Here is a 21317-nt window from a genome sequence, read left to right on the forward strand (position 1 = left end):
GTGCCAGTCTCTATACACCTCCATCCCCCATCAGAAAACCTTAAAGCTCTCCACTTCTTTCTGGACAACAAACCTAACCAATTCCCCTCCACCACCTTCCTCCTCCATCTGGCGGAGCTGGTTCTCATCCTCAACAATTTCGCACCCTCCCACTTTCTCTAAATCAAGGTGTATCCACATGGGCCTCTGCTATGTATTTTTATTGACTACGTGGTACAGTCTAAGTTCCAAGCCTTCACTGGTAACCCAACACAACCCTATTGACAACTGCATTGGTGCTGCTTCCTACACCCATGATGAGCCCGTCAATTTAATCAACTTTGCCTCCAACTTCCATCCTGCACTCAAATTTACTTGGGTCCATCTCTAACACCTCTCTCCCCTTTCTTGATCTCTCTTCCTCTGTCTCTGGAGAGACCATCTCCTAATATATTTTTATAAACCTACAGACTCTCACAGCTATCTTGACAATACCTCTTCCCACCCTGTAACCTATAAAAAAGCTATACCCTTGTCTCAGTTTCTCCATTTCCACTGCATCTACTCTCAGCTTTCTGCATCTATTCTCTGCATCTATCTACTTTCTATTCTAGAATATCTGAGAAATTCTCTTTCTCAAAGAATGGGTTTTTCCTTCCACCACCATTGACGTTGCCCTCACCTGCGTCTCCTCCATTTCACGCTCATTTGCCCTCGCCCCACCCTCCCACTGCCATGACAGGGATAGGTTTCTCCTTGTCCTTATCTCATGAGCCTCCACATCTGACACATCATTCTCCGTAACTTCCACCATCTCCAATAAGATCCTATCTTTACACACATCTTTCCCTACTGCACCCTCTGCTTTCCAGAGGGAATGCTCTCTATGACTCTCTTGTCCACTTGTCCCTCCCACTTCCTCTCTCACCACCATTAAGGGCCCCAAATAATCATCTTCTACTGCAATGAGGAGGCCAAACTCAGGCTGGTGGAGCAACATCTCATTATCTGTCTAGGTAGCCTCCAACCTGATGGCATGAACGTTTACTATTCTAACTTTCAGTAATTACTACACCCTCCCCCTTCACTCTCTTTTCCCATTCCCACTTCGGTTACCCTCTAAGCCTCCTTTCGCCTCACCTGCCCATCACCGCTTCTGATCCCTTTCAGCTCTTTACATCTTCTACCTATCACCTCCCAACTTCTTACTTCATCCCCTACCCAGACCACCAGCTTTCCCCTCATCTAGTTTCACTTATCACCTGCCAGCTGGTAATCCCCTTCCCTCACTTTTTTAGCCTGGCTTTTGCCTTCTTCCTTTCCAGTCCAGATGAAAGTCTTGGCCCAAGATGTCAGCAGTTTGTTTTCCTCCACAGATGCTGTCTGACTTGCTGAGTTACTTCAGCATTTTGTGTGTTTCCAGCATCTTTAGAAACTCCATGCCCAAGCTATCACTGACACTTGCACTGAAACGCAAGAGAGGAAGGATCTGCAACACAACATCCATACGACAAAGAACCTCTACTGTACTACACGAGAGCCCCTGCTGTACTATACTAGAGGTTCATGGCAAGTTTCTGGAAAACATCCACCACTTCTGATATCTAGGGAGTCAGACATCAATGATGAAATTCACCAAAGACTTCAATGCATCAACACAACCTTCAGTCAATTGAGGTAAAAGGTGTTTGAAAGTCAACACCTTAGAGAGGCACAAAACCCATGGGTACTGCACAGCAGTACATGCCGTCCTGTTTGCTTCAGAGACCAGGAATAACTATAGCAGGCATCTCAAAGCACTGGAAAAATACAAACAAGCTCTCCTTCAGATTCACCAGAAGGTTAAATAAGCCACTGCAACATTCAGGCCCGAGTTACTATACTCAGTGACTACAACAATGGACAGGTCAAATCACACATACTCCTTTTAGTAGCTTGATACCAAACTCCTACAAGGAAACGTCACACTGTTTTGATGTGTGTCACTGGCAAACAGATAAAAAGATTAAAGGATGTGCTCAAAACTTTCTTGCAAAAAAATGCAACACCTTCCTGCCTCTTGGTAATCCTTAGCCCATGACCACCCAAAGTACAGGAGGGTTGAGATCCTCATGGCCATGAGGTGAGCAGCGACCCATCACCAGAGAAGGAGTGCGTAAAAAGAGTGACCTTTTCAATTAGGTCCGTGATCAAGATTTAAAAGGCAGAGCTTTGCAGCAGTATCTCTGGTCGCTGTCCAACTCAATCAACAGAGACGGATTCATAAGAAAAGGCGAATAAAAATAATGCAAGTGCCAGCAGAGTGAACATTCTTTTGAGTGTGCCAGTCTTTAGAATGGCTTTGACTCATCAGGCTTAGGCAAGGTAAAGTATCTGGCAAGTTTCTCTCTTTGTGTTTTTATTTCTTCATTCTTCATCTGTTCGGGCACAGTAGTACAGTGAGAGTGGCTCCAGGGGCAGTGTTTTTACTGTGTGGGATATGACAAGCCTGGGAGACCTCCAGTATCCCAGATAAACCAGGTACACTAAGCTGCAGTTTCTGAGACAACACATTAAGGATCTGGAGCTGCAGCTTGATAACCTTCGTCTCATATTTGAGAATGGGGCAGCGACAGATAGGACCTACAGGGAAGTCGTCACCCCTAGGTGCAGGAGACAAGTAACTGGCCGACTGTCAGAAGGAGGAAGGGAAATGCACAGCCAGTGCAGAGTACACCTGTGGCCATTCCCCTCAATAATAAGCACACAATTTGGATACTAATGAGGGGATCTCTGGCACTGAGTCTGGTGCTATGGCTCAGAAGAGCAGAGAGGTGAAGAGGGCTGCACCATTGATAGGGGATTCCATAGTCAGAAGAAAAGAGGCTAGGTTCTGTGAGTGTGATAGAGACACCTGGCTGTTATATTGTCTCCCTGGTGCCACGGTCAGGGATGTCTCAGACTGGGTCCATGGCATTTTCAAGGGCGAGTGTGAGCAGTAATAAGTCTTGGTGCATATTGGCACCATTGATATACGTAGGCAAGGTGAGGAGTTTTAGGGAGAAATTTTAGGGAGCTAGGTAGAAAGCTGAAAAAAAACAGGACCACCAGGGTAGTAATCTCTGGACTGCTCCTTGTGCTATGTGCCAGTGAGTGTAAGAATAGAATGATTTGGCAGGTGAATGCATCGCTGAGGAGCTGGTGCAGAGGTTCAGATTAATGGATCACCAGGATTCTTCCGAGGAAGGTAGAACCTGTACAACCATACACTTAAACTGGAAGGTGCAATATCCTTGCAGGCAGGTTTGTTAAGAGTTTTTCAGGAGGGTTTAAACTAATTTGGCAGGGAGATGGGAACCGGAGTGAAAGAGCTGAGGAGGAGGTAGATGGTTTACAAACAAAGGTAATTTATAGTGAGAGTCCTAGACACTGATGATAGGGTAAAATTGCAGTCAACAAGATAGTTGTAATGTAAAAGGCAGACAAAATCAAAAAGGGCGAATACAGGACTGAAGGTGTTACATATCAATGTGTGCAGTATATGGAATAAGTTAGAAGAACTTGTAGCACAGCTACAGATTGAAATGTATGATGTTGTAGGCATCACTGAATCATGGCTGAAAGAAGATTATAACTGGAAGCTTAATGTCCAAGGGTACACATTGTATCGAAAGGACAGGCAGGTAGGCAGAGGGGGTGGCATAGTTCAGTTGGTAAAAAAAGAAATCAAAGCATTAGAAAGAGGTGACACAGGGTCAAAAGGTGTTGAATTGTTGTGAGTAGAGCCAAGGAATGGAAGGGTGAAAAACCCTGCTGGGAGTTGTATACAGACCCCCAAACAGTAGTAAGGACATGGCCTACAGATTACAACGGGAGATAGAAAATGCATGCCAAAAGGGCAATGTTACAATATTCATAGGTGACTTCAATATGCAGGTAGAATGGGAAAAATCAGATTGGTGCTGGATCCCAAGAGGGAGAATTCTAGAATGCCTACAAGATGTGTTTTTAGAGCAGCTCATGGTTGAGCCCACTATGGGACTGGCTATTCTGGATTGGATGTTGTGCAATGAACCAGAATTGATTAGCCAGCTAAAGGTAAAAGAACCCTTGGAGAAAATGATCATAATATGATGGAATTCATCCTGAAATTTAAGAAATAGAAGCTAAGGTCAGATGTATCAGTATTACAGTGGAGTAAAGGGAATTACAGAGGCATGAGAGAGGAATTGGCCAAAATTGATTGTAAAAGAACACTGGCATGGAAGGTGCCAGAGCAGCAATGACTGAAATTTCTGGAAGCAATTTGGAAGGCATGGTACATAAAACATTCCGAAGAGGAAGAAATATTCTTAAGGCAAGATGACACAACTGTGGCCAACAAGAAAATTCAAAGCCACGTAAAAGCCAAAATGAGGGCATTTACTAGAGCAAGAATTAGTGGTTTAGAGGATTGGAAAGCATTTAAATACCAACAGAAGGCAACTAAAGAAGTCATTAAGGAAAGGATGGAATACGAAAGTAAGCTAGCCTATAATATTTTTTTGAAGTTTCTTCAGATACATAAAGTGTAAAAGAGAGGCAAGTGTGGATATTGGACCACTGGAAAACTATGCTGGAGAAGTAGTAATGGGGGACAAGGAAATAGCAGATGAACTGAATAAGTATTTTGCATCCATCTTCACCAGCAGCATGGTGGAAGTTCTAGTGTGTCAGGGGTCAGAAGAGTGTGAAGTTGCCATTACTAGGGAGAAAATTCTTGGGAAACTGAAAGGTTCAAAGGTAGATAAATCACCAGAACCAGATTGTGTACACCCCAGGGTTCCAAAAAAGTTGGCTAAAGAGATTGTGGAGGCTATATTAGTAATGATCTTTCAAGAATCACTAGATTCTGGAATGGTTCTGGAAGAGTAAAAAATTGCAAATGTCACTTCACTCTTCAAGAAGAGGGAGAAGAAACAAAATTATAGGCCAGTTAATTTGACCTCATTGGTTGGGAAGATGTTGGAAAGGCTTGTTAAGGATGCAGTTGGGGTACTTGGAGGCACATGATAAAATAGACCGTAGTGAGCATGGTTTCCTCAAGGGAAAATCTTGCCTGACAACTCTGTTGGAATTCTTTGAAGGAATAACAAGCAGGGTAGATGAAGGAGAATCAGTTGATGTTGTGTACTTGGATTTTCAGAAGGCCTTTGACAAGGTGCCACACATAAGGCTGCTTAACAAGTTAAGAGCCCATGGTGTTACAGTAAAGAATCTAGCATGAATCCAGTGTCAGGAAGTGTACGGTCATGCACTTTGTAGAAGAAATAACAGGGTAGACTATTTTCAAAATGGAGAGAAAGTTCAAAACTCTGAGGTGCAAAAGTCACTGGAGTCCTAGTGTGCAGGATTCCCTAAAGGTTAATTTGCAGGTTAAGTCTATGGTGAGGAAAGTAAACGTAATGTTAGTATTCATTTCAATAGGACTAGAATATAAAAGCAAGGATGTAATGTTGAGGCTTTATCAAGCACTGGTGAGACCTGACTTTAGGCCCCTTATCTTAGAAAGGATATGCTGATACTGGAAAAAGTTCAAAGGTGGTTCACAAAAATGATTCCAGTATGTAATGGCTTGTCATATGAAGAGTGTTTGATGGCTCTGGGCCTGTATTCACTGGAATTCAGAAGAACGAGAGTGACCTAATTGGAATCTATTGAATGGTGAAAGGTCTTGATAGAGTGGATGTGGAGAGGATGTTTCCTACGGTGGGAGAGTCGAAGACCAGAAGACACAGCCTCGGAATAGAGGGGCGTCCTTTTAGAAAGGAGATGAGGACAAATTTCTTTAGTCAGAGAGTGGTGAATCTGGGGAATTCTTGGCAGCTGTGGAAGCCAAGGTTTCACAAATATTTAAGGCAGAGGTTGATATATTCTTGACTGGTCAAGGCATGAAGGGATTATGGGGACAGGTCAGGAGATTGGAGCTGAGAGGAATAATGGATCAGCCATGATGAAATATGGCAGAGAAGACTCAATGGCCCAATTCTGCACCTGTATCTTATGATATCAGAAGCGTGCAGAAAGGAACAGACCACTTCAAACTATCAGTCCACTCACCCAGTGAGCCACCACCCATGGAAGAGTCTACAGTTCCCACACCGGCCTGGTTAGCAAACTGGTAATTCCCAAAACCAGAAGAGAAGTAAATCATTTTTAATCTCAAGGAGAGGCTGAAGAATAAGATGACTTCTAGCACAAAGATGCATTTGCGTTGTTAATATAACAGAGATTAGAACATACTAATAATTTATTTTGGGGTTGTATGGTCTTATGTGCAATTAATTTCTGAATTAATAGCACACTATATGATATCATTACTAGTTTGTTCTGATTAGTAAGGGTGTCAAAGGTTATGGGGAGAAGGCAGAATAGGTTGAGTGGGTTAATAAATGAGTCCTGATGAAATGATGGAGCAGACTAACTTGCTTGAATGGCCTGAATCTGCTCCTATGCCCTATAGTCTTATTACTGAGCAAGCATCGAGAAGCTAAGTAAAATAACTTCAGTACAGTAGGCAATAGCAATAGCTTTTTAAAATTCTAACTTTGTCTAATTATACATTTCAAACTGTAGATTAAGGCATACCCTTAATCCACAGCGAAGAGTTATGTCCTTTCTTAGTGCCAATATAGGATCAAGATGCTAATATCTGATTTGTATTGCAAATGAAAATTATCAGCAAAGACTCCCATTTTAAATACTAATTTTTATATATAGAATAAAAAAGTCACATTCTATTCCAAAAATGAACTGCTTGGGAATCGGAATTAAAAAATAAATTAACAATTAAGTGAAACATTTTGAAGAAACATGTCATCTGCTCCGAACAAAAAGCAGACTTTGTACAAACACTTTCAGACTTCTTGGAGTATCACAGTGGAACGGATGTATGAAGTACAATAGTGGTTAAAAAAACACTATATCTGGAAAAAGTGGTTGATGTAAATCAGTATCTCCATCCTACATGAACAAATTTTTGAATTCCACAATATGTAACTTAGTATATTTTAAGTAAACCTTTATAGAGACTATGTTTACAAACATCATGCAATCCAAAATGACTTTTTTTTAAAATTACAAAGCCAATCCGGTTTGTTATCAGAATACTTTCAAGCAGTCAACATGTCAAGAGTGCCAGAAAGTTGCAGAACCCTATATCCCTGAAACCACTGCTGACAATATAACTTGTAGAGTCTTATCATTAAATGAACTGTAGATAAAATTAAACATTGAGAATTGGTGGGCAATGATATCATTTTCAGTTAAGAAACGAAACACACACTTTTGTGAAAGATCAATTGATCTCAGCTACAGAACCATGCAGAACACCATTAATAACAACATTCAGGAATATATATATACACACATACATACACACACATATATACATATAGGATGTTATGCTAAAGAAAATAAAGAAACTGCAGCTGCTGGAAATCAGATACAAAAACAGAAAATGCTGGAAACACTCAGGTCAGACAGCATCTGTTAGAAGTAAAACAGAGTTAGCATTTCCAGTCAAAGAGCCTCATGTGTGCTTCCAGCACTTCTGACAAGAGTGAAGTTACAAGTGTTCACTTTATTTTCTCAGGAAATGCTGATTTCTAATTAATTATTGGATCAAATCAGTAATTCCACATAAATTCCTAATTTAGTTTTGCAATATCTTCCAAACATTAGGTTTTACTTCCCCATAAAGGCAACAGCTTGATGGCAAAATCTGAGATATTTTTACTACTATTCATATGTTCTGCATTCAGGGAAATAATGTGAAAAACAGATTTGGTATGCGTGAATATAATCCCAATCTCATTAAACGACCTCAGAAACTTCATCCAGAATGTAAAATATCAATAGAATCACATTAAGTAACATAGTGATATATGACAATGCAGTACCTTTTTAAACTTTCCTTGACGTTTTGATGCAGCCTGCCCCTGGGAGTCAGAATAACAATTGTAAGAAAACATGCAGACACTGCACAATTTGGACACCCTCACTAATCTTACTGGGGTTCAGTTCCCAAACTTTTCTGAAAAGGAAAAATCTGCCTACTTCAAGTTTATAAGAATTCCCAACAGTTTGAATTAACTTCAGATCAAATTATCTGTATACCAATCAGTACAATAATTTCTAAATCTCTCATTAAAATGACATTTTATGTTGCCTCACAACCAGAATTGTCAAATATTTTTATTTTGATGGTTAAGATAATTCACAATTGAAATTCAAATCTGATAAACTGTAGTACGGAATATATGCTGGATGCAATTGGGCTATGAAATTACAAAATGGACAGACATGTAGGTATAGAAGTAAATGAAAAGATAAAATCAAGAACTATTTCTCCTTGAAATATATATTTTCCAGACATTAATATACCACATTTGCTGACTATTCTGTATTTTGACATTTTTTAATTATTTAAATAATTTATAGCTAATTTTTTTTTTACTCATATCATTCACTGCTGGTAACTGTAGGCCAAGTCTGCGACTTTATTCTTTTGAGGGCATTTTACTTAAGACATGCTGCTAATATATTGTGTTTCATTTGTAAGTTGTTTCTATACAAAGGGCAAGATATGTTACCACAGACTAATAAACTGCAGTTTTCAAAAATCTTAACATTGTATTCACAACTTTATACCTACATGTAATAAATTATCTCCTAATAACGCATTCTTAAAACCAAATAATCCTTGAGTTTAACTGTTTCAAGCTGCATGCAAAGCAGAGACCAGTAAGCAGCAGAACAGAATGTAGAAGACTTCGAGAAGCCGGGTCTAAAATATTATATTACGCAGTTTTGGAAAAAAAAATCATATTTTTAAAAAGTGCTGCAGACCTAAGAAAGGCCATTCCAAGCAGTTTGGAAGAGCTATATACTCACTGCTTTCTTTCCCAGTTCACTCTTTGCCAATGTTAAAGTTCCTGAGAGGAAACAACCAGGTCCTGCTCCTTTAGGAATCCTGGAAATAATCAGGCATGATTTGTGTTAGCAAACGGAAAAATATAACACCATTTCACATTTCAGTCATTCTAGATTATACCCCAATGACGAGCCACGATGAGGCCACTCTCAGGTTGGAGGAACAACATTTCATGTTCTGTCTAGTTAGCCTCCAACCTGATGGCATGAACACTTATTTCTCTAACTTCTGGTAATTTCTTTCTCCCCTCCCCTCCCCTCTTATTCCCACTCTGGCCACTTGCCTCTTCTCCTCTCCTGCCTATCTCCTTCCCCTGGTGGCCTCCTTCTTCCCTTTCTCCCATGGTCCACTCTCCTCTCCTATCAGATTCCTTCTTCTCCAGCCCTTTGCCTTCTCCACCTATCACATCCCAGCTTCTTAATTAATCCCTCTCCCCGACACACCTAGCTTCACCTATCAGCTTCTAGCTTATCTTCCTTCCCCTCCTCCCCACCACGTTCTTATGTTGGCACCTTCCCCTTTCCTTTCCAAACCTCATGAAGGGTTTCAGCCTGAAATGTTGACTGTTTATTCATTTCCATAGATGTTACCTGACCTGCTGAGTTCTTCCAGCACTTTGTGTGTGCTGCTCTAGATTTCCAACATCTCTTGTGTTTATTATACCCCAATGGAGGAATTTTCTTGATCATGTGTCTTGCTAACCTTGTCTTACAGTGGGAATGAGCTTTCATGGTGGAGGTGAAAATGTTAGTAGCACACCGATATTCTCTTGTAAGCACAAATGCCTGGACATTCGGCTGTAAATAGGAATGTTATAGCTTCACTGTGTAGTTAACAGCTCCTAATCCTGTCAATATATCTGACACACAGTATTTGATCATGAGTGTTGTGAGATAATGTCTAGTGCACATTCTGGATGTGCATTATGTCATTCACCTTTATGCACACTGTGATGACTTGAGGCCCATTACTACATAACCATCAACCCATTCGTACGTTGATGTTCCAGCTCTTGTATTCAGCATCATCACTAATCAAGTATGCCAAACACCTCTTCATCACCATGTCAACCTATGTCACCACTTTCAAGTAAATATGTACTTGCACTTGTAGACAAGTCTGTCTATCTATAACATTTTCCAGGGCCCTGCCATTCACTGCGTCCTGGTCTAAATTCACAAACTGCTTGACTAAATGTTTATCTGAATTAAGCTCCATCCATGGGGTGGCACTGTAGTGTAGTAATTAGCACAATCTTTTACAGTACCAGCAAACTGAGTGTAATTCGCACCACTGCCTTGTAAGGAGTTTGTATGTATTCGTTGTGACTGTGAGAGTTTCCTCCGGGTGCTCCGGTTTCCTCCCACAGTCCAAAGACATACCAGTTAGCAGGTTAATTTGTCATTGTAAATTGTCCTGTGATTAGGCTAGGGTTTAAGTTAGGGTTTGCTGGGCAGCAGTGCTGTATCTCAATAAACATATAAAACTGACATTTTCCCACTTTGCCTAGATTTGCTGTAATTCAAGTCTGCACGGTCCAGAATACCAGCAATTTTGGTGTCATCCACAAACTTACAGACCATACCCACTCCATCCTCATCCAAATTATTAATAAAGATGACAAATGATATCCTTGAGATACCCCACTGGTCACAGGCTTTAAAGAATTACAATGGTGCTTAGTCAAGTTATGCCATAATTTTATAATTCTTGTTTCAAAACACTGTGCAGCTTTGCAGTTCCTTACTTTTAAGCACCAATTTTGGCTTTGGACAACATCAATTTTCTATGCTCTATGTATGGTCACTGTGTATTCAGGAACCAAGTTCCTAAACTTTGGAATTCCCTCCCTAAAACTCTTTCAAACTTCATCTCTCTCTCTCATTTATTACATTTCTCAAAGTAAGCTTCAATTGCCTGTCCTAAACTTTCTTTATATGGCACAGCTTTAAATTTTGTACAGTAAAGCTTTTATGAAATGCCTTGAGTTTATTTTAATTTTTAAAAGCACTGAACACAAGTTTTCATTTATAATTATAATGCAAATACCAAAAGAAGAATGACTTACTTATCATCAGGAAGAGAAGTAACAAAGAAGGGCTGAGCGCAACTTGGTGGTAAAGTTAAACTGTTGGCTTTTTTTTTGCCTATTAATGCATTGCTGTGATTGTCATAAACATCTAAGTTCAGAGAACTGGGGATTCTATGGGATACAATAACTGGAAGATCTTTAAGGCGCTCCAGCTCACTAAGTTGTTCATTTCGCACTTGGAGACGGATAGTGTAGTCACCTTTTTCCAACTTCAGAGAATACTGTTATTCAAAACAAGAAAATGAACAATTAAAATACTCTGTAAGATTTATTTATCACATGTACAATGAAACATACTGTTAAATGGGTCATCTTTGTTAACAACCAACACATCCAAAGATGCGCTGGGAGCAACTCACAAATGTCACCACACATTTCAGCGCTAACACAGCATGCTCCAATGTTTAGTAGAACATAAGCAGCAGCAAAAGCAACAAAACAAGCCCTTTTCCCACCCTCCCACCTATTCACCCAACCCTTCAGACAGGCCTCCAACCCTAGGGCAGGCAACTTCAATTTAAGATGTAAAGGAGCAATTAATACTCATATTCCAAATAAATGACACGAGTACAGTAAAGGCTGCAAAATTATTTTAATTAACCTTGGAAATAGGGATCTGATGTTATTTTTCCATTTACTATAAAATGTAAAGGTAATATTTATAGAATGAAGATGGTTACTGTACTCATTCAGAACAGCATCAGCAACTTCAATGTACGGTGGAAATGCCCAGTGAAGTGACTAGAACATAATTTTGCAGTTAAATGATCATTCATTTTTCAACTACCAAAATTTAATAGAGCAATCCAGAAAGCTAAGCATAATTAGTTTTTGTTTGTTATGTTATTGGTTTCTTCCCATTATGTTGCTTGTGATTAAAAGGTGGATAATTTGGTCTTTAATTTGACAGATATTCTCTGTATGTTTTGGAAAGGGCCCCAAAATGCGTGTATGTGACAAGTCACTCCATTCAAATCAAATATTTTGAGAATGCTGTAAGATTAAAGACAGGGCGTTATACTACACATTCAATCATGGCTTCAGAAGGAGCAACATGGAGAAGAATGATAAATTGTTGCACAGTGAGTAGCTCAGCTACTTAAGGTGAAATCTGTAGTTATTAGGGCAAATAAATAATTAATACACCTGTAAACAGGTAAGCTTAGAATTGGGTTAGCACAAGATAAAAGATCAGTATATGGAGATCACATTCAACAATACACAAACACAATGCAAGAAAGCTGAAATTAAATTCAGCTTTAGTCTACAAGTATAGTTTCCTTGTACGCTTAATGGTAATTCTGCACTGCTGCACTCAAGGTCAGGAGCAATAGTGTTCGGATGTTTGCATCAGAGAACTTGGTCAATGTTTTAAGTCATCAACAGCAAATTCAATTTGTGTGTAGTATAAAAGCTGATTGAGAACTTGACAATGACCATCTCCAAAAACAGAAAGTCTAACCACTAATTACCAACTTCCTGATCATTATCATCAGCGTTTGCTGTCATCTCAGTTGAGACCACCCATGGAAATATTATGAAGGTACAAAACGGCAATTCTGCAGCCAATCCCACAACTTGAGACGATCTAGCCTTTCCATCATCCACAGTCATAGTTCTGTTGTCACCTTCTCAAGAGCAATTTATACTGACAATGAATATTGATCTTGCCTGCAACATCCTTAACCCATAAATGAAGAATTAAAATCCGTCTCTATCTGGCAGGGTTTTAGCAGCAAAGGAAAAGTTGCAGTAAAATGAATCAGAGGGCAACAGTTTGTCATGGAGGTGTTTAGGAAGCTCTCATGATAGTATGGATATTCGTCCACAGCAAAAGAGAACTAGCAGTCAGTTCCAGTGCCAATAGAAAGCCATGTAGTTGGGAATATACCTGCAATGTAATGGAGTTGAAAGTAGGCAACCTAACCTGAAATTAAAAAAGATCTTTGCTATCTTTACTGTGAAAAAAGCACTTTTCTAATTTAATTTCTAAGTAACTGATGAATTCAATAAGGACGAAAAGGGGAAAATCAAAATAGGACAGTGGTTAAAAAAAAGACTGGAATGTTCTTATTAAAACATAATTATCTAGAAGAAATTAGCAGTTTAGCACAGATGGACAAAAAACATAAAACAATGATTCCATAAGACTTTAGTTCCTTGATTTTTCTTTACTCTTTTCCTTATCCAGTCCAATGAAAACAGCACTGGAGGGAGAACTGCCTAGAAATGTTAACAGTTTATATACAGAACAACGAGCAGAACAAACCTTTGAAACGAAACACTGCCTACTTTGAAAATAACTTGTTTCAAAAACCTATGAGCATAAGCGTCCACATACGAAATCAAAAATATAGTTATAAAACCAAGCTGTGATATTCATAGTATAGCAACATTATAAAATGGTGACAGCAGGTGGTTTCTGCAAGAATCATTCATTATTATTTGTACCTTACTTACCTGGTGTGGGTAAGCATCTCCTGAGCCCACAAGTCTTTTGTTTTGATCATATAGCATCCACAGCTGGCTATCAAATTCAGATTCATACAGTAGTTCGCAAAGCAAAGGACAGCTGATTGTTGCTTCACCATTCTTTGGCTATAATCAGAAAAAAATTAATATAATTGCCTTCTGAGAATTATAAATCTCTTGCAGAAAAACTTTGAAAAAAATATAGCAGAACATTCAAACAGAGCATGCTTACCATATTAACTATAGTTATTATGCACACAGAACATTACAGAATTAAAGTGAATCCGAAGACAGAACTTTTAAAACACCATATCTTCACGACTAGATTGTTCTCTGACCAACAGCTGTTCTATTCATCACAGAACTGTACAGCAGAGAAACTAGCCCATTCAGCCTACTTTGTTATCGCCAACTGTGATGCCTATCTATGCTAATCTGATTTAACTGCATTAGGCCCTTATCCCTCTATAAATTCCAATCTACTTGTCCAAAGGAGTCTTAACCATTGAAAATGTATCTGTTTCCATTGCCTTCTCTGGCAGCTTGGTTCCAATATTCAACACTCAGTGTGTGAAAAGCTCACCCTTCATATCTCCATTAAATTTCTCCTTCCCCACCTTAAATTGTGCCTCCAGTTCTGTATATCCCTTCCACAAGAAAAAGATCCATCTTCCTATCAATGCCTCAAGACAAATAAAATATTCCTGTAGCTAACCTGTTGCAAAAAAAGAACAATCTGAATTTCTATTTCCATTTGAGGACTTAAGATCGACTGTGGATGTAAGTAGTAACATCACATTCTCATAAGGAACACAAACTGGCAATGGTGCTAATAGCAATTTCAAAAATATTTTTCCCATAACTTGACATTATTTTGAAAAAACTTCACCTCTAATTGTTCAGTGGATAAATGCTTCATGCAAAATAGTACAGATGACCATACAAATTAAGAATTCCTAAACTATACTACTTGGTGAAATTATGGCAGCGACCTTTCAGAATTAATCCAACCCCAACATACAGCTGACCAATACTCAATAATACCTGGATGAAAATATTAACCGTCTCTCTCACAGGAGAGGACCAAATATCATCAGCACTCTGTTTTTATTTAAAAATTCTAGCATTTGGAGATACTTGCTGTTTGATTACTTAAGGATCACCAGCTAAAAATACAAATGAAGGGTTTTTTTTATATGCATAGTAGGTAGGGAAACAGTGACAAACTATCTGAAATATCCGCAAGTTACACAGTCAATTCAGAATTACAGTTTGCAGCTGTATACTTTGGAACCATATCAAGAGCCTGTGGAAATATAAGCAAACATTAGTCAAAGCCACCTGAGAAAAACAGAGAAATTTGAAGTAAAAATTTCCAACAACGTTAAAAAAAAAGTAGGACAATGACACTGACATAGATGGTTTAGTGGCATTTTCTCTTGTATGGGCATGTAAATCAGAGATGCACAGTAATTTCTTGGGCTCATCAGTCAGGGCATTATGTTACAGTCATACAAGTCACTGTTGCGATCACACTTGGGAGTACTGAATACAACTTTGGTCACCCTGTTATAAGGAAGACATTTTCAAGCTGGAGAGGGTGCAGGAGAGATGTACCAGGATGCCGCTTGGACTAGAGAGCCTGAATTGTAGGGAGAGGATGGCCACACTGGCTCTTTATTTGTTGGACCATGGCAGATGACCTTATAGAAGTCTATAAAATCATGAGGAGTATGGCCAAGGTTGACAGAGTTTTTTCCATAGGATTGGTGAATCCAAAACCAGACAGTATACAGATACAAGACAAAGGAAAGATTTAAAAGAAACCTGAGAGGTAACTTCACTATACATTGGGCACTGAATACCTAGAATAAGCTGCCCCTGGAAGTGGTCAAACAATTCCAACATTTAAGAGGCATTTGGATAGGTAATGGAGGGGAGGGACTTGGAGGGTCACAGGCTGAATGCAGGCAGCTGGAACTAGCAGGGAGGATGCTGTGGTAGGAACGGACCAATTGAGCTGAAGGGCCTCTTTCTGCGCTGTGTTACTCTATCACTGAAGCAATCACTTTGTGCAAGATGTTCTTCTAAAATTTGAATAATTGTTGGAGACATTTGAGAAGGTTCAGAAAGAGCTCCCATAATTTTTGTGATGGTAACTTGTCAAATGCAAAGCTTTTTTTTTTGTCTTTTGCTTCAGCTTGCCTGAATTTTTCTTATAATTTTCAGTACAACAAAGCAATCAATTCCGTAAGTCCAGTATAACAAAATAGTGAATATGTCAGGACTTCCTCATTTACTGCTAAGAAATTATGAATTACTTTATAATACTCACTTGATGGAAACTGTATGTCAAAATAATCTCATAGAACTGCCGATTGTTTGGTAATGCATCCCGTGGACCCAAAGGCCTTGTTTTTGCACTAAGTGGTCTGAAATTTAAAAACAAATGATAAAAGTGATTCATCAGCAATTGGTGCTTTAATATTTTAATTAAATTATATATTTAATAAAACAAAAGGAAAAAGAGATTGTATCTCTTCAAAGTGACTGTGGAAATGTATTTGTTCTCCTTCCCCAGGGAGGAATTTCTTAGGTATTAAAGATAGCTTTTTCTTGTTTTATATTTCAACACATTTTAGATTTAAATATTTAAGAAAATGTTACTTTATTTCAATTAATTTAAAATGCAAATCTGATTCTCTCATTCTAAATGTTTTTCACAGCAAGATGGTAACTTGCTTCAGTGTGACAGCTTTATTCTATATAAAAAAAAAGTTTAGTTCATTAAGAAACCTGACTTATGAACTCTACCTCTCATCTGATCTGTTGGCAAAACGGAAACACGAGGAATTCTGCAGATGCTGGAAATTCAAGCAACACACATCAAAGTTGCTGGTGAACGCAGCAGGCCAGGCAGCATCTATTGAAAGAGGTACAGTCGACGTTTCGGGCTGAGACCCTTCGTCAGGACTAACTGAAGGAAGAGCTAGTAAGAGATTTGAAAGCTTTTCTCAGCCATTTGAATGACAAGTTGAGCTTGGCATCCACTCCTGAAAAGATTTCACTCATGCAGCATTACACTGAACTCTGCAAAACACTCTCAATAGCTTGAGTTTGTTTTATAGAACTCAGAACTATAACTCTTAACTCAAAAATGACAGCATCACCTATGACCTTATGGTGAACAATTACTTATGGAACATCAAGCCATATGCAGCAACATGTCACAAATTTCTTTGTCAATTTCCAGCAACCTTATCACCATATTTTGAAACATTATCCATTTCAACTATTACCTTTACCAATTTATCGAAATTAAAGATTAATTACACAGTTAAAGTAAATCAACTTGCAGCAGCATTTCCATAGATATCTGTGATCCCAGAAGAGTATTCCAAGGAAGTAGAATTACGCATACGAAGCAAGTCAACAAGAGAAAGTATTATCCTCAATAAAATATGCAGCCTCAATGTCAAGAAGAGAATAATAATAATCTGACAAGAGTCATTAGTTACCTCAAGGATTGAATCCAACATTTGAGACTAATACAGGGAGCAAGTTCTTCATATTTCATTGTGGATGTTACATCAAAACGAGTAATTCCATCTGAAGCATTCTACATTGTACAAACATTAGGTCAAAATATTTAGAGAAACATACATTTACATTTAAAACTCAAGTAACTAGATTTCTTTGGATCAGCCAAACAATCATTCAAATTTAGCTAATTGAATTTAACTCTTTGGGGAGGGGAATTTGTAAAATAATATTAGCCAAAGGTTATTTATAATAATATTACTTATTATTGTGCTAAACAGTTTCTCTTTTTTAGTTTAATACACTCATTTATCACTCCTGTTACATGAAAGCGCTCTTTCAATTCCAGCATTTTATCATTGCAATATATATTTTTTAATCAAATACAGTGGATTCCAGTTAATTGGGCCTTCTGTCAATCAGGGCAGCCACTATTGGGATAATTCTTAAAGAACGAAAACTAATCGAGAAAACAACTGGGATTCTCTTTGATTTTTTGGGACAGGACATGCCTGTCCTAGCATGTGAAATCAGCTCCAGCAGACAGGGTGGATGAGATCTGCAGCGAGATCCAATGACCAGGAAGGCGGTTCTGAAATGCTCCACAGAGAGCAAAGGGCACAAGGAAGACCCCAGTTGTGATGACCCCTTATACTTTTGAGGTTGAGTGTGTGGAACTGCCCCAGTGTAACAGCCTTTTCACTTTAAAAACTCACCCACACAGGCTTCCCGTCATTGTCAGATACGACAGATAACCATCAGTAGTATTAGTAGTGTTTTAATTTGTTCTGTATTTCATTTAAGTACATAATTTTTGCTCAGTTAAACAGTAGTTTATCTTTTTTATATGTTTTTAAATATTTCCATGAAACTTCAGCTAATTGGAGTAGCCACTTAATTGCCCTTGTCTCGATGTGTCCCTCTTAAGTCGAATCCACTGTACATGAAATCAAAACATTTCATGAAAACTCTTCTGAAATGTGTTTTGATTTACTTGTTTTTTTAACTACAATACCTAATATTAAACATGAGATTTCATACACATGAAATTTGAATTTTGATCAACTTGGCCCCTCAGGCCTACTCCATCATTCAGTAAGACCACGACTGATCTGACTGCAAGATCAACTATATTTTTCCACCTTTATAGGTAACCTTTCACCCTCTTGAGTTGTCTACTTCTTAAATTATCCAAAAGCTTTCAGTAGACAATAGGTGCAGGAGTAGGCCATTCAGCCCTTCGAGCCAGCACCACCATTCACTGTGATCATGGCTGATCATCCACAATCAGTACCCTTTTCCTGACTTCTCCCCATATTCCTTCACTCGGCTATTTTTAAGAGCTCTATCTAACTCCTTCTTGAAAGAATCCAGAGAATTGGCCTCCACTGCCTTCTGAGGCAGAGCATTCCACAGAACCACAACTTTCTGGGTGAAAAAGTTTTTCCTCAATTCCGTTGTAAATTGTCTACCCCTTATTCATAAACTGTAGCCTCTGGATCTGGACTCCCCCAACATCGGGAACATGTTTCCTGCCTGTAGCGTGTCCAATCCCTTAATAATCTTGTATGTTTCAATCAGATCCCCTCTCAACCTTCTAAATTCCAGTGTATACAACCCCAATCGCTCCAATCTTTCAACATATGACAGTCCCGCCATCCCGGGAATTAACCTTGTGAACCTACGCTGCACTCCCTCAGCAGCTGGAATGTCCTTCCTCAAATTTAGAGACGAAAACTGTACACAATACTCCAGGTGTAGTCTCACCAGGGCCCTGTACAACTGTAGAAGGACCTCTTTGCTCCTTTACTCAACTCCCCTTGTTATGAAGGCCAACATGCTATTAGCTTTCTTCACTGCCTGCTGTACCTGCATGCTTACTTTCAGTGACTGATGAACAAGGACACCTAGATCTCATTGTACTTCCCCTTTTCCTAACTTGACACCATTCAGATAGTAATCTGCCTTCCTGTTCTTGCCACCAAAGTGGATAACCTCACATTTATCCACATTAAACTGCATCTGCCATGCATCTGCCCACTCACCCAACCTGCCCAAGTCACCCTGCATTCTCATAACATCCTCCTCACATGTCACACTGACACCCAGTTTTGTGTCATCTGCAAATTTGCTAATGTTACTTTTAATCCCTTCATCTAAATCATTAATGTATATTGTAAATAGCTGCGGTCCCAGCACCAAGCCTTGCGGTACCCCACTAGTCACTGCCTGCCATTCTGAAAAGGACCCATTAATCCCTACTCTTTGTTTCCTGTCTGTCAACCAATTTTCTATCCATGTTAGTACCCTACCCCCATTACTATTTGCTCTAATTTTGCACACTAACCTCCTATGTGGGACCTTATCAAAGGCTTTCTGAAAGTCCAGGTACACTACATCCACTGGCTTTCCCATGTCCATTTTCATAGTTACATTCTCAAAAACTTCCAGAAGATTAGTCAAGCATGATTTCCCCTTCGTAAATCCATGCTGACTTGGGCCTATCCTGCCACTGCTATCCAAATATGCCGCTATTTCATCTTTTATAATTGACTCCAGCATCTTCCCCACCACTGATGTCAGACTAACTAGTCCATAATTGCCTGTTTTCTCTCTCCCTCCTTTCTTAAAAAGTGGGATAACATTAGCTACCCTCCAATCCACAGGAACTGATCCTGAATCTATAGAACATTGGAAAATGATTACCAATGTGTCCACGATTTCTAGAGCCGCCTCCTTAAGTACCCTGGGATGCAGACCATCAGGCCCTGGGGATTTATCAGCCTTCAGTCCCATCAGTTTATCCAACACCATTTTCTGTCTGATACGAATTTCCTTCAGTTCCTCTGTTACCCTAGGTCCTCTGGCCACTATTACATCTGGGAGATTATGATCTATATGAACAGAAGTCAATCTCATATGCTTGCACTGCTTCCAAATCTCTTAATGCTTTGTTTCTTTATCTAACTATATAAAATACCCTTAAAGATTTGACTTCTTTAAATTTCTGATTGAATTTTTTTTAATTGGTGTTGAAAAGTTGATTTATTTCATTTATTTAAAAGTTGCAAACACAATTAAATGCACATCCATGGTCATATTAGCATTTAAAGTTCATTTAATGGATTGTTGTGTCTTGAACAATTTTCTTATCCATATGCTTCTACTAACATAATGAATATTTACCACAATTTAAATTGAGACATTTGTTTGTTTATTTATTTATTTATTTATTAAGCTACAGCATGGAATAAGCCCTTCTGGAACTTGAAGCCACACTGCCCAGCAATCCCCCAATTTTAACATTAGCCCAATCTTGGGACAACTTACATTGACCAATTAACCTACTAACCGGTACATCTTTGAACTGTGGGAGCTTACCGGAGCACCCAGAGGAATCCCATGTGATCACAGGGAGAATATACCAACTTCTTAAAGGGAGCAGTGGGAATTGAACCTAGATCGCTGTGCTAACCACTACACTATCATAACTCCCCAGATACTGGGACTGATCTGTGGATATTTATGCTCTTTCTTAATGTTCATTGACATGAATCTGAGTAAGGGAAAGCTTCATTCTTAGGGGCTCTATCAATAACGTATAAAAAAAACTGTTTGAGTCTCGCCTTAGTGCATGCTCCCTTTTGCAGATCGACTGTGCTATAACATCTCACACAAGAGATTAGTGTGCAAACTTAAAGCACACAGTATTGGGGGTAAGGTATTGATGTGGATGGAGAATTGGTTAGCAGACAGGAAGCAAAGAGTGGGAATAAACGGGACCTTTTCAGAATGGCAGGCGGTGACTAGTGGGGTACCGCAAGGCTCAGTGCTGGGACCCCAGTTGTTTACAATATATATTAATGACTTGGATGAGGGAATTAAATGCAGCATCTCCAAGTTTGCGGATGACACGAAGCTGGGCGGCAGTGTTAGCTGTGAGGAGGATGCAGGGTGACTTGGATAGGTTGGGTGAGTGGGCAAATTCATGGCAGATGCAATTTAATGTGGATAAATGTGAAGTTATCCACTTTGGTGGCAAAAATAGGAAAACAGATTATTATCTGAATGGTGGTCGATTAGGAAAAGGGGAGGTGCAACGAGACCTGGGTGTCATTATACACCAGTCATTGAAAGTGGGCATGCAGGTACAGCAGGCGGTGAAAAAGGCGAATGGTATGCTGGCATTTATAGCGAGAGGATTCGAGTACAGGAGCAGGGAGGTACTACTGCAGTTGTACAAGGCCTTGGTGAGACCACACCTGGAGTATTGTGTGCAGT

At 39.2% G+C, this 21317-nt stretch overlaps 1 protein-coding gene across 5 annotated transcripts in view; it reads right to left on the bottom strand.

Moving 5' to 3' along the window:
* The window catches only part of tpp2 (tripeptidyl peptidase 2), a 125145-nt gene that overhangs the window by 35297 nt on the left and 68531 nt on the right, over positions 1-21317 (bottom strand). For 4 of the 5 annotated variants that reach the window (XR_011886596.1, XR_011886597.1, XM_072263476.1 and 1 more), the window contains exons 19-24: positions 17015-17115; positions 15832-15928; positions 13485-13622; positions 11001-11245; positions 8893-8971; positions 7899-7937 (exon numbers count right to left, since the gene is read on the bottom strand). Coding sequence is in view for 3 of the 5 variants with exons in the window: in XM_072263476.1 (XP_072119577.1) it covers positions 7899-7937; positions 8893-8971; positions 11001-11245; positions 13485-13622; positions 15832-15928; positions 17015-17115 (699 nt within the window). In the remaining 2 variants the exon portion in view is untranslated. The remainder of the gene's footprint in view (positions 1-7898; positions 7938-8892; positions 8972-11000; positions 11246-13484; positions 13623-15831; positions 15929-17014; positions 17116-21317) is intronic. The other variant, XM_072263477.1, reaches the window with a different exon arrangement.

The sequence above is a fragment of the Mobula birostris genome, chromosome 7, assembly GCF_030028105.1.
Source record: "Mobula birostris isolate sMobBir1 chromosome 7, sMobBir1.hap1, whole genome shotgun sequence".
Lineage (NCBI taxonomy): Eukaryota > Metazoa > Chordata > Chondrichthyes > Myliobatiformes > Myliobatidae > Mobula > Mobula birostris.